Genomic DNA, 12,049 nt, shown 5'->3' on the forward strand with positions numbered 1-12,049 from the left:
ATTCTGTCGAGCTCCAGCATATCCATAGACACACTGTTACAGTCCGGGTCTCGAGGGTTGGACTCACGCCGCTGGCCTGCCGCTGCGCCACTGGGAGCGGCTGGAAACCAGGTACAGGAGCCAAGGCGTGGCCAGCAGCAATACTCGTCAAAACACAGCAAGCTGTCTCCGAAGCACAGTCGCACGGCCACTGACACCGGAATTGTGCCAATGAGTGTTGGCACTGGTGATGGCGGGTTTGGAACACCGATGACGCCAGCCACGCCCAGGGCGCGCTGTCCACCTGAAGGAATTCAGCTTTACATACGTATTAGCATGGTCGGAGAGGGGACCTATGGCAAGGTATACAAGGCGCGGAATCGGGAAACAGGCCAGGTCGTGGCCCTCAAGCGCATGCGCATCGACTTGGACCGCGAGGGCTTCCCCATCACCGCCATGCGCGAGATCCGCCTGCTGAAGCAACTCCAGCACCCGAACATTACGCAGGTGCTTGACGTGGTGCCAGAGTCTGGCAATGCAGTGTACGTGGTCATGGAGTACATGGACTATGACCTGTCTGGACTGATCAGCCACCCGCAGTGGAACCCCGACCCGGCGCACAAAAAGTCACTTGTGCACCAGCTGCTCAATGGCCTGGAGTTTATGCACGCGCACGGTATCCTACACCGCGACATCAAGGGCTCAAACCTGCTTGTCAACCAGCAAGGCCAGGTCAAGTACGTTGACTTTGGCCTTGCCCGCTCCTTCCACCACACGCGCATGCAAGAGTTCACCAACCGCGTAATCACCCTGTGGTATCGACCGCCAGAGCTGCTGCTGGGTACTACTGTCTACGGCCCCGAGGTTGACATATGGTCTCTTGGCTGCGTACTCCTGGAGTTATATTTGAAGCGCCCGGCGTTCCAAGGTCAGAATGACATTGACCAGCTTGAGCAGATCTTCAAGCTGCTGGGCACGCCTTCGCCAGAGGTCTGGGAGTCGTTCAAAAAGCTGCCGTGGGCCTGCTATATGACGCCGAGCACACGCTACGAGAACGGCCTGCAGGCGGCGCTCACCTCCAAGATGTCCTTGGGCGCGGTGGAGCTGATCAGCTTGATGTTGTCACTTGACCCGAAAGCCCGCCCGTCCGCTGCGCAGTGCCTCGGCCACCGCTTCTTCGCAGAGGAGCCGGCACCTGTTCCGCCAACGACATTCCCAGTCACCGGCGATTGGCATGAATACGAGTCCAAGATTGAGCGCCGCAAGCGCAAGCAGGCGGCAAAGAGCCAGCACCAGCGACGCAGCAGCGGCACTATCAATTAAAAAAAGCACATGCATTTTTCGTATTCACGTGAGATATAGAATCAATTTCCCACAGGTGTGTCTGGAAATAGACAATGCTCGGTCGGAATGTACAAAAAATTTTACCCTTATTGAAGGCTGCGGCTCAAAAAACGCTTTTTCAACTTTTTGCTGTTTTTCTCAACAAAAAAGTACAGTTATTATTTATTTTGTCTTTTGCCTTTACTTTTTTATTTTACGATATACACCAGCTGCTCAGCTGCTCGAAATTAAATCATAGGCTTCCATTTGTGTTTGGACATGCTGGACGACAGCAGCGTCACTGTGTGGACGGCGCCGTTTGAAGCGTTTTTCCAAAGGGCTGAGCTACGGCAGACTCTCCGCGCTCTCCAAGTTGAGGCAATTGCATTCCCATTTGCCCCCGGTGCGGATTTTGACGATGCCCTGCGCAGCCTGTGCACCGATATCCACGGGTACTTGGCCAGCCGCGCTGAGCTTCTGAAGAAAGCTGCTCAGCCCGTCGTCGAGCACCCCTCCGCTGATAATGATGCAGTCAGAAAGGACGGGTCAAACATAGACGATGCGCGCGATCGCTACTCGCAAGACGTGGTGCAGAGCACGATAACCAGAGAGCAGACGCAGCAAATGATGGACGATTTTGTCGACAGGCAATGGGTAGAGATCAACAGCAACAACCGCGAGGAGTTTTTAATTCCAGCGGCCGGGCGTGAGACCACGTGTGCGCGCGCCGACGCGAAGGAAACGAACCGCGGGATGCAAATTCAACTGGACATCGTGCACAATGATAGGAACGCGTTGGAGCGGTCTACTAATACCCGTAGCACAACAGCTGCGGGTGCCGACACAAAGCCGGTCAATAGCGTGCTGTATGCAGGGCTTGAAGAGCGCGTTGAGAACATTCGTGACCATATGAATGTCAGATTTGTGCCAGAGTCGGCTGGCATCCATAGGCGAGTGTGTGCTCTGGAGGACCGGATTATGATGCTGGAAAGGGAGTTTCCGCCATGGGCGGCTGAGAACTTCAACCAGCCCGGAAGGAGACATACGCAACCGCCGCCAGTGACTGTGTACCGCATACTTCCTTCGGCAGAACCAGCAGCAGCAACAACGACCCTGAGCGGATCGACTGCTGCCGCTGCTCCAATTTTGCCACAAAGCGTGGCTGTGCCCAGGTCGCTCCCCGCTACTGCGTCGTCTGCTGGCTTGTCTGCGTCGAGGCCAATGGGCGCACACGTCAGTCAGTCGCACTCGTCATTCTCGTCTGCTGCGTATCAGCACCAAAAGTCGACCAAGCACCGGCGCGGGCCGTCTGGCAATCCCAGCGGGCGCTCATTATCGGCTCCAAAGCGGCGGAAGACCGGTGGCAATATCAACTCGCCGCTGGACCGGACGGGCAAACCTATTTTTCACGCATGTGGCCGCGGCGTGAATTCGTCGCTGACGAGATCCGTGCTTGCCCAGCTGCAGACACGGCACAAGCCGGCGTCAGATTCTGCCACTGCTGATGCTAATAATGCCGCAGCCTCGTCGCCACAGGCGCCCCATCTGTCCAACAAGTAGACCGTGGCCAGTGGTTCTGCATGCTTGTTAGTTTAGAATGAAGACATACGTTTTGTAAGCCATCGTTTAAAAGACCATCTGAATAATTTTATAGCTTATATTTATTTTTTACAGAAGAGATGGAGGGCATCGCCAGCAGTCGTCCTCCAACCGTTAATTTAAAACAAATCAAAGAACGGCTTCGATGTGGCCAGCAAACGTCAGGCTCTGCCCGTCGCGGGCGATGATGGGCATTCCGGGATATAAATAGTCGCAGACGCTGTCATCGAACTTTAGACGCACCAAAACACTATAGCAGCTGAAGGCTGCCGATTTCTCGGACGTGTCTGCATCAACCGGCGGGTCGCTTGTGATCTCGACGATGCGCGCAAGACGGTAGGCCGAGCGAATGTGGACGATGACGGAGTTCATGGTCGAGAATTCGGGGTCAAGAACGGCAATACGGGCCACAAACTCGTCGGAAACACAGCGCTTGCTGCCGTCGCGCAGGCGCTCGGCGTCGACAATCACCATGCCCTTTTGTATGCTCACTGGCTGCTGCGTCTGGATGGCCAGCGCCGCACTCGACCCGGCCTTGGCAGTCTCGGTCGGTACCCGCAGCGTGTGGATAGATGTGACTTCAACATCGGTAAACTTGCCCGTGCTGTCTGGGCCAACGACAAGCTTCCTGCCGAGCTCTGTTGCGGGCTTGGCCACACCCGCATGGACCCAGCCAGTGACCACCGTGCCCACAGCATCGAATGAGTACAGGTGCTCAATGTGGTACTCGAATAGACTGGGGCTGTTGCTAAGGCCGTCGCGGCCAGAGGCATGTACGGGGCGCGATTTTGACAACACTGTGGTTATCTCACCAAAGCCCACTATCCGCACGGCGGATGTGGTAAATATGGGCACGACGGCCAGCCCATCATGTCTTTGGCAAGGGACTCGTTTGCAGCAGATCCAGTCACAACACACTTGCTGCGACCGGGAATAGTAGTGTCCAGGGCGGCTAACAGGTTGTGCATCAGCATGCCAAACCCGGCCCTGGTGGCCAGATCCATTTTGCTGATCACCACCATTAAAGGCATGTTTAGCACTGCGGCTATTCGCAAGCGCTCACGCGTGGTCCCAGTGAGTGTTTCCGAGTCAGCAGCAATGATCACGCAAAAAACATGGGGCGAATGGCCAGTTATCGCCCGAGCGGTGGTCTTCAGGTGCTTGGAGTAGCCGCAAGTATCGATAAACGTCACAACATGTTGCGCCCGCCGGTAAATCTGCTCGGCGCTGTTGTTGTTGGCGTAGCTCAGAACCTGTCCGTCGCTGTCAAACCCAATGGTCCCGAGCGCTATAGAGCTTGTGCGCCCAGACTCTACTTCGTGGCGGTGCCGCAGCAGATTGAGCCTGGCTTTTCCACGACCATTGTCGGCCTCGCCGTACGTCAAGCACCCAAGCACAGTCGACTTTCCAGCGCTGTGGTCGCCGAGAACCGTCACCCGCAGCTCGGAGCGCTGGACGGCGTTTCGCTGCGTTATGCACACTTCGGCAACCACTCGGTTCTCTTTGTCTGCGAGCACGCGCCTGTTGATAGAAGATACGTGGGCGTTTCCCAGCTGGCCAGCCATGTCGTTGAGGATATCGAGGGTAAGTTGGAACTCCTTTTCAGTAATCCCAATTACCTCGCCGTCGTCGTGCACACCCACTACGTACACAGCTTGTCCGCAGCCCTCGGCGAGTCTAGATTCGATTCGTGCCGGATTCAAAGTGGAAATAGTATGGCATGGTTAGTAAAAATTCTTGCTTGTACAGTGTGAAACTAATATTACCAGATTTGTTGGATAATCATGCATAACCGCCAAAATACTGGTAACCATAGAGTTAGATAACTGCCATTATCTAGGTTAGAGCGTGTTTCAGATTGGGGGTAGAAACTAAAATTTGCATTGATGCCGGGGCGTCAATATCATCCATATTGGCACTCACCTCCACTGAAGCTGCGTCGCGAGGTGCGAGGTCCTGGTAATCGACGTGTTATTGAGCTTGGTCTAAAAGTGTGAATAATATTAATATGAACAGTTTAGTAATACATGCTACTAAGCCAAACAATTATTCGCTTCATATGGTGCAAAATGTATATTTGAGCAGCGCGTTTGCACTGCTAGCGCTGTGGGGGGCGTGTATGTACCTTGTATTCAATGTTTCCCGAGTTGTCGGTCTCTGGCGGCAGCCTTGTGACGCCCTCATCGAGCACTGATATTAGTTGCGAGCGGTTGCAGGACAGCACAATGTCCTCCGAGTACATGGTGTCGCGCGTGGTCATGGCTGGCAAAGTAAAACGCTAATAATGATTGCGAGAAAAATAGAATATGTCGGGTGTGTGTATATAGTGAGAAAATCAATAAAACAATAAAAAAAGTGACTGGTTGTGGAAGCAAAAAAAGCAACGTCGATTCGGGTAGACAGTGTTGTTTTAATAATGATACACAAAACCCAGTTTGATACTGAAATATATTTAGCAAAGAGGAAAAGTAAATATAAAGAGGAAAAGGGCAAATACAAAGCGCAGAGAGGATAAGAAAAAGAGAAGTGCTGAATAATTTTTTGCGTGGGGAAGTTTAAAAGGTGATGACGATGCTGCCAAGTCAGAAGCCAAGCAAGCCTGTATGTGCGCAGCATGCTTGAAAAGAAAAAAGGGGGGACGCAAAGGCAAATAAAAGGGGGGAATGCTCTGAAATATAAATTTGGCGCTCCCATTATTCTTTGCGCATGTTAGCACTCGGTGCCATTGCTGCGGTGTGCGCTGCGGTTTTTAGTGTTTGTGACTGACTAAAATAGTATTCTTGTAGCGCTATTTTTACACCCTGTTCATTTGACATTGCATAGCATATCCCACACCTAGTCATTCGACGGCCTTGCATCACCAACCTCACTGCCACCACCACTACCACAATCCTACGAGCCTTGACCGTCTTTTGACAGATCCTGTTTAGCACGAATAATGGCCGAATCGCCAGATAACAACCGCAAGCGGAAGCGCATCGTGCCGCGTCGGCGACTTTCAAAGGAAACATCGCCATCCGCAGGCGCAATGACCACTAGGTCGCGGTCGCAGTCAATAGCGCAGCTGGCGGCGAAGACGGCCAAGACGGGAGAAGGACTATCGGCGGGCGAGCAACAGCGCAAATTGGTCAGAGGCACCAGTACCGGCATCGGCATTGGCACGGCGTACTCCTCTCGCGCTAAGGCCTCGACAGCAGATGGCGACGACAAGCACACAGATGGAGTCGAAGAAGGCAGCGAGTCCGAGGAAAAGGCAGACTCGCCTCGGGGCCGCTTTGTGCGGACCAGCACGCTTCTTGGCGAACTTAGGGGGGACCATGAAGTTGTGGCCAAGCTTAAGCAGATGTTTTCCGACCCATGCACGCTGGCCCGCAGCTTTCCGCAGACCGACGCCGCACTGGCCTCCAGATGCCCGGTTGATGTTTGCGATGTGCGCATGACATACTCCTTGCTCTTTGGGCGCAGCTCTGACAAGATATTAGCCGAACTGCGTGCATTGACGATCGGCATTGTCACGACGCTTTGCTCCGAGTCCTGTGACGAGCACAACAACCAGATGAGTGCCGTACTCATACTGCTTCTCAATCCGAAGATTACAGAGTACAAGCTGGCGAGCGGTGCCTGTATGTTTCCCGAACTGTGTAATGCCATCATGGGCCAGCCTCCTGCGCAGCGCAATGTCCTCATGCAATACTTCACTATTTCTGATGGCACCTCAAGCCTGAGCCCGGCCAGCGCGGCGGAAAACACGCATGGATTTACGCTGAGTGCAAAACCATCCAAAGTGACGCTGGCATTGCAGGACAGCGACAGCGACAGCAATGATAAGAGCGCGTCATTCGGGCGCTATATCGATGTGTTTCAGTCGTACATAAGCCGCGAGACGAACAAAGCCGCCCGCCGCACTCTGCCAGCGACAGCTACCGCAGCTGCCACTGAAGCAGCGCCGCAAAAAGTCAGCTTGCATGTGCTGAACAGCTGTTTGCTGCCTGTCGTCGCGCAGTGCCTGGCGCTGATGAACAAATACAACAACACACACGACATTGTGCCGTATGCCTTCTTTTACAACAGCGTAGTCAACGAGCATATTGACATCAAGGAAGATGTGCCGCGTTTTCGGCTGCCTGACGGCGTGTCCTTTTGCAGCTACCCATTTTTGCTGTCACCGACCACGAAGAGCGAAATCATCCGCATAGAGAGCGTGATTCTCATGCGCACGGAGCTGCAAGACTCATTCTTTCGCGCCATGTTCACTGGCGTCACCTGCCCGTACCTGGTCCTTGAGGTTCGCCGCGACAGTCTGGTGCGCGATACACTGTACCAGCTGGACCTGAAACTGAGCCAAGATTTGCGAAAGCAGCTCAAGGTGCGGTTCGTGGGCGAGGAAGGCGTGGACGAGGGCGGCGTGCAGAAAGAGTTTTTCCAGCTGATTGTGCGCGATGTTTTTGCTGCGAAGTACGGCATATTCAGAGCCAACGACGAGTCGCAGTACCACTGGTTCAGCCCGCAGGACGACCCGTCAAAGGACGCGCTGGAGGAGATGCGGCTGACCGGGCAGCTCATTGGCCTGGCTGTGTACAACGCAGTCATCCTTGACATCCACCTGCCGCCGGCTATGTACAAGAAGCTGCTGGGAGTGCCGGTGACCAGGGACGATTTACACGAGGTCGATCCAGCTCTGCACCACGGGCTGATGCAGCTTCTCAAGATGACAGCCGAGGAGCTAGAGTTTTTGGACCGCACATTCGAGGTCGAGTCCACCAGCCTCGGCGAGCTGCGCACATTCGAGCTGCTTCCGGGCGGCGCACAGATTCCGCTCACTGTGGACAACCGGGAACAATTCATCGACCAATACGTGGACTTTGTGTTCAACACTTCGTGCGCCAAGCAATTTTCAGAGTTCAAAGCCGGCTTTGACCGCATCTGTGGGACGTCGTACGTGCGTTTTATGCGGCCCCAAGAGCTAGAGCTGCTTGTGTGTGGGTGTTCGGATCTGGATTTTGGTGCCCTAGAAGGCTCGACCATCTACGACGGCGGGTACTCCAAGAGCACCAAGGTCATTCAGCATTTCTGGCAGGTGGTCAGCGAGTTCACTGACGAGCTCAAGCGCAAGTTGCTTTTCTTTGCCACTAGCAGCGACCGCGTGCCCATTGGCGGGCTCAGCAAGCTCCACTTTGTCATTGCCAAGAACGGAGGTGACTCGGACCGCCTGCCCACTTCACACACATGCTTCAATGTGCTACTGCTGCCAGAGTACACTACACTAGAGAAACTCCGCGAGCGGCTTTTGACTGCCATTCACAACTCTGAAGGGTTTGGCATGATATAGTGTTTTTTCAAATAAATTATTTTGCCTCGTGTTTGAGCAATATTTACATGCGCCCGCGTGCGCTCTGAGATAAAGGCATGCGATTATCTGTTTCACACCCAGGGAACCTGGCTATTCAATATGTGCCTCGGCCATGCTGATGAGCGAGTGGAGAGGAATAATGTGTGCGTATTTTAAATTCACTTTCGACATGCCGTATTTTGATGTGGAGATAATTTATACAAACCTTGCATGTGTTAGGGTACACATGGCTGCTGTTGTGTTTGAAAAATAAAAATAATTGCAGCATCCTTGTGGACAAAATTTATTGCTTATAGTCCAGGCCAGCGTCCTTCTGTCGTCAAATTTTTACATTTATCAAGCCAACCATCGCCACATTACCAATATACAAAGAACATTGGCATTCTATTCTGTTTTCTTTCTTCATTTTTTTGTAGCACACATCATTTACGGACAAAATAACAACACAATACAAAACTTTGCATTTTGTTACTTTGCCATATATATATACATACATATATTGCACGCGAACCTAACACTAATCAATTAGTATTCATTCACTTGACACATCCATTTGCCATGTTGTTCTTTAGCAAATTGAATCCCGCCGGCTACGTCATAGTGGCAGCTCTCGCAAGCCATGCCGCCGGTTCCAAGTGGTCACTTACACAAATGACCGCTGAAGAACGTGGGCGCACCTGCCACGAACAAGTCAGCTTCTGTTACAACTCTTGCGGGTCGGTCGCCAACACATCAGTAAACTTTTGCAATATGCGGACCATGGGCTGGAACTGCGCTTGCGTTGACGGATCGGGAGAAAAGAGGGTGCCGCACTTTGAGTGGCCCATTGAGGTCGCTGAATGCGGCGCTGCACTGAAAGTCTGCAATAAGGGCTGCATCGAACGACCAAATGATAATAATAGAGGCGCGTGCTTTACCACATGCGCAACAGATTATCCCTGCAACACAATCGAGGCCCCGTTCAGCAGCCTACGCGTCCAGAATATCAATGACAAGCCCGCTGGATACATGCCGCCAACCGATGACAAGGACATTGAGCTGACTATTGGCATGAAGTTTGGCGCCAACACGCCCGGGATGGACGAGGCCGACAAGCGCCTGCAGAAAGCCACAGACCCAGGAACCCTGCCCAAGATTGCTCCTAGAGTTGACGACAACGCAGGCGCTGCTAAGGGCGGCAAGGGCAACAAGGATAATAGCCACGTCAAGGGAGCAGGTGCCAACGGTAGCGGCAAAGACGGCGACTACAAGAAGGGAGCTCATCCCGAAAGCGGCAACGACGGAGTGTTGGTTTCCGCCGGGGCAGTCAATGGGCTGCCATTTGCCCACACGCTTGCTGTCGCTGCAGCTCTGGTCCTGATGCAAGTGACAATATAGTTACATATACACATACAACGCGTCACGCGATGCGGTTTCGATGCGGGTTTCAATTTAGTTATCAAACGCGAGGCGTTAAAAATTTCTGGGAAATAAAATAAAAATATTTTAATGTCCGACAAGTTTAGCATTTTCCAAACACACACACAACGCAACTGTTGATTATAGCGAATTTGATGTGACGAAACAACAAAAGAATGCTAGGAAAGCTTCAAAAAAGAAAGATAGTCAAGGATAGCGTGCGGAGCACTGCCAATATCGAGTCTGCTTAGTACTCGGTGTCCATCTCATCGTCGGCGGGGGAATCCATGCCAACCTCCTCGTAATCCTTCTCGAGGGCAGCAAGGTCCTCGCGGGCCTCGGAGAACTCACCCTCCTCCATGCCCTCACCGACGTACCAGTGTACAAAGGCGCGCTTGGCGTACATAAGATCGAACTTGTGGTCCAGACGCGACCAGGCCTCGGCAATGGCGGTGGTGTTGCTGAGCAGGCAGACGGCACGGTCAACCTTGGCGAGGTCACCGTCGGGCACACAGTGGGGAGCCTGCTTGTTGATGCCGAGTTTGAAGCCGGTGGGGCACCAGTCGACAAAGGAGACGGTCTTCCGGGTCTTGAGCTGGGAGATGATGTTGTTGGCCTCCTTGGGAGTGACGTCGCCACGGTACAGAAGGCAGCATGCCATGTACTTGCCGTTGCGGGGGTCGCACTTGACCATCTGGTTGTTGGGCTCGAAGCACGCGTTGGTGATCTCGGCAACGGTCATGGACTCGTGCTGGGCCTTGATGGCCGAGGTGATCGGGGCGTAGGTGACCAGGGGGAAGTGGATACGGGGGTAGGGCACCAGGTTGGTCTGGAACTCGGTCAAGTCGACGTTGAGCGAGCCGGCGAAGCGCAGGGACGCGGTGATCGACGACACGATCTGGGCAATCAGACGGTTGAGGTTGCTGAATGTGGGGCGGGTAATGCCGAGGTTGCGGTGGCAGATGTCGTAGATGGCCTCGTTGTCGACCATGAACGAGCAGTCGGCGTGCTCGAGCGTGGTGTGCGTGGTCAGGATCGAGTTGTAGGGCTCAACGACGGCGTTGGCAATCTTGGGCGCGGGGTAGACGGTAAACTCGAGCTTGGACTTCTTGCCGTAGTCGACCGAGAGGCGCTCCAGGAGGAGGGCACCAAAACCGGAACCGGTTCCACCACCGAACGAGTGGAAGACCAGGAAGCCCTGGAGGCCGTCGCACTTGTCGGATAGCTTACGGATCTGATCGAGGGTGCGGTCAATCTGCTCCTTTCCGACAGTGTAGTGGCCACGAGCGTAGTTGTTGGCAGCGTCCTCCTTACCGGTGATCAGCTGGCCGGGGTTGTACAGATCGCGGTACTTGCCGTTGCGGACCTCGTCAACAACAGTGGGCTCGAGGTCGACAAAGATGGTGCGGGGAACGTGCTTGCCGTTGCTGGCCTCGTAGAAGAAGGTCGAGTACGAGTCGTCGGAGCCGGCGGAGACGCTGGGGTCCTTGAAGCCGTCAGCCATGATGCCGTGCTCCAGGCAGTAGAGCTCCCAGCAGGCATTACCAATCTGGACACCAGCCTGGCCAACGTGAATCGAGATGACTTCGCGCATTTTAACTATTGTTGTTTATGAGTTTTGAAGTGGCAAAGAGTTAGCTGGAAAGCAATAAAAAGAACAGTAGGGCGGAGATTGGGAATTAAAAAATAAAGCAGATTTAGCAATAAAAACAAACAAAAAAGGGGAAATATTAAAGTATGAAAAAATACGCGGGTTTGGATGATAGTGTCACAGCGACTAGCAATTTTTTTTGCAAGAGCTGACAGCGAGAATAAGAATAGTGCGCAATACAAGCAGCAGCAGAAGCGGGTGAGGGAAAGGGGGATAAGGGAATCTCTTTATGTCAACAACATGAAAACCAGTTGTTGTGGCTCGTCCAAAAAGGACAGTAACAGGGAAATCTAAACCGCGGGCGCTGGCTGGCTTGCAAACCGCCGTTGGCGAATGAGCGTGCTCCAAAGCGCAGAACGGCGCGGTTTGCGCGCCAGCAGGCATTGGCTATAGGCGCGTTGGGCAACGGGAGAGCACAGAACAAAAAGAATAAACAATAAAAACAAACAAAAGCAATGGAACAGCAAAAACAAATCACATGCGGTTGAGGTCACCAATAAGCAGAGCGGAACAGGCAAAGCACGCGTAGAGCCAGATGAAAAGCCGCTCACAGTTCTGCCCAGAGGCACACATATACTCAGGATAGCCAAAGCGCGCTGGCGTAGCATTCTCGGCGCAAATAGACTAAACATCATAATCTGGACCAGCTAGAAAGACATGTTCAGTCCAGCATTACTGTGTGGGCCAAACATGCAAAAAGACAGAAAGTTGCATAAAAGGAGCTTTGCCCCCCCCACCCCCACCCAACC

General features: G+C 53.3%; 6 protein-coding genes across 6 annotated transcripts; 4 read left to right on the forward strand and 2 right to left on the reverse strand.

Moving 5' to 3' along the window:
• Positions 1 to 249: 249 nt before the first annotated feature.
• On the forward strand, positions 250 to 1,302 carry BX661DRAFT_142898 (kinase-like domain-containing protein; the record flags this gene model as incomplete). The annotated part of the gene is made up of 1 exon (XM_051532973.1): positions 250 to 1,302. One exon carries the CDS (start codon positions 250 to 252, stop codon positions 1,300 to 1,302), a length of 1,053 nt encoding a protein of 350 aa, XP_051391988.1.
• Positions 1,303 to 1,872: 570 nt separating this feature from the next.
• BX661DRAFT_128429 (uncharacterized protein) lies at positions 1,873 to 2,367 on the forward strand (the record flags this gene model as incomplete). The annotated part of the gene is made up of 1 exon (XM_051532506.1): positions 1,873 to 2,367. A coding segment is annotated over one exon (495 nt), but the record flags the coding sequence as incomplete, so codon positions are not given.
• A 579-nt stretch (positions 2,368 to 2,946) lies between these two features.
• BX661DRAFT_182147 (P-loop containing nucleoside triphosphate hydrolase protein) lies at positions 2,947 to 5,453 on the reverse strand. The gene is given in 4 exon segments (XM_051535900.1): positions 2,947 to 3,775; positions 3,790 to 4,578; positions 4,825 to 4,886; positions 5,027 to 5,453. 4 exon segments carry the CDS (start codon positions 5,159 to 5,161, stop codon positions 3,031 to 3,033), a joined length of 1,731 nt encoding a protein of 576 aa, XP_051391990.1. The 5' UTR covers positions 5,162 to 5,453; the 3' UTR covers positions 2,947 to 3,030.
• A 220-nt stretch (positions 5,454 to 5,673) lies between these two features.
• On the forward strand, positions 5,674 to 8,323 carry BX661DRAFT_182149 (uncharacterized protein). The gene has a single exon (XM_051535901.1). The coding sequence runs from the start codon at positions 5,840 to 5,842 to the stop codon at positions 8,228 to 8,230; it is 2,391 nt and encodes a 796-aa protein (XP_051391991.1). The 5' UTR covers positions 5,674 to 5,839; the 3' UTR covers positions 8,231 to 8,323.
• Positions 8,324 to 8,528: 205 nt separating this feature from the next.
• Positions 8,529 to 9,667, forward strand: BX661DRAFT_182150 (uncharacterized protein). The gene has a single exon (XM_051535902.1). It carries the CDS (start codon positions 8,810 to 8,812, stop codon positions 9,626 to 9,628), a length of 819 nt encoding a protein of 272 aa, XP_051391992.1. The 5' UTR covers positions 8,529 to 8,809; the 3' UTR covers positions 9,629 to 9,667.
• A 229-nt stretch (positions 9,668 to 9,896) lies between these two features.
• BX661DRAFT_170888 (tubulin alpha-1 chain) lies at positions 9,897 to 11,243 on the reverse strand (the record flags this gene model as incomplete). The annotated part of the gene is made up of 1 exon (XM_051533657.1): positions 9,897 to 11,243. The coding sequence occupies one exon, from the start codon at positions 11,241 to 11,243 to the stop codon at positions 9,897 to 9,899; it is 1,347 nt and encodes a 448-aa protein (XP_051391993.1).
• Positions 11,244 to 12,049: the final 806 nt, after the last annotated feature.

The sequence above is a fragment of the Kickxella alabastrina genome, assembly GCF_025024165.1.
Source record: "Kickxella alabastrina strain RSA 675 chromosome Unknown BX661scaffold_10, whole genome shotgun sequence".
In the NCBI taxonomy this organism is placed as follows: Eukaryota; Fungi; Kickxellomycota; class Kickxellomycetes; order Kickxellales; family Kickxellaceae; genus Kickxella; species Kickxella alabastrina.

Bases quoted from the DNA above. Each gene is read 5' to 3' on its own strand.
- BX661DRAFT_182147 (XM_051535900.1), bottom strand. From the start codon at position 5,161: ATGACCACGCGCGACACCATGTACTCGGAGGACATTGTGCTGTCCTGC. The intron at 4,887-5,026 runs GTACATACACGC...TCACACTTTTAG, and splicing joins CGGGAAACATTGAATACAAG to ACCAAGCTCAATAACACGTC. The intron at 4,579-4,824 runs GTGAGTGCCAAT...AATCGAATCTAG, and splicing joins GCGACGCAGCTTCAGTGGAG to ACTCGCCGAGGGCTGCGGAC.
- BX661DRAFT_182149 (XM_051535901.1), top strand. From the start codon at position 5,840: ATGGCCGAATCGCCAGATAACAACCGCAAGCGGAAGCGCATCGTGCCG.
- BX661DRAFT_182150 (XM_051535902.1), top strand. From the start codon at position 8,810: ATGTTGTTCTTTAGCAAATTGAATCCCGCCGGCTACGTCATAGTGGCA.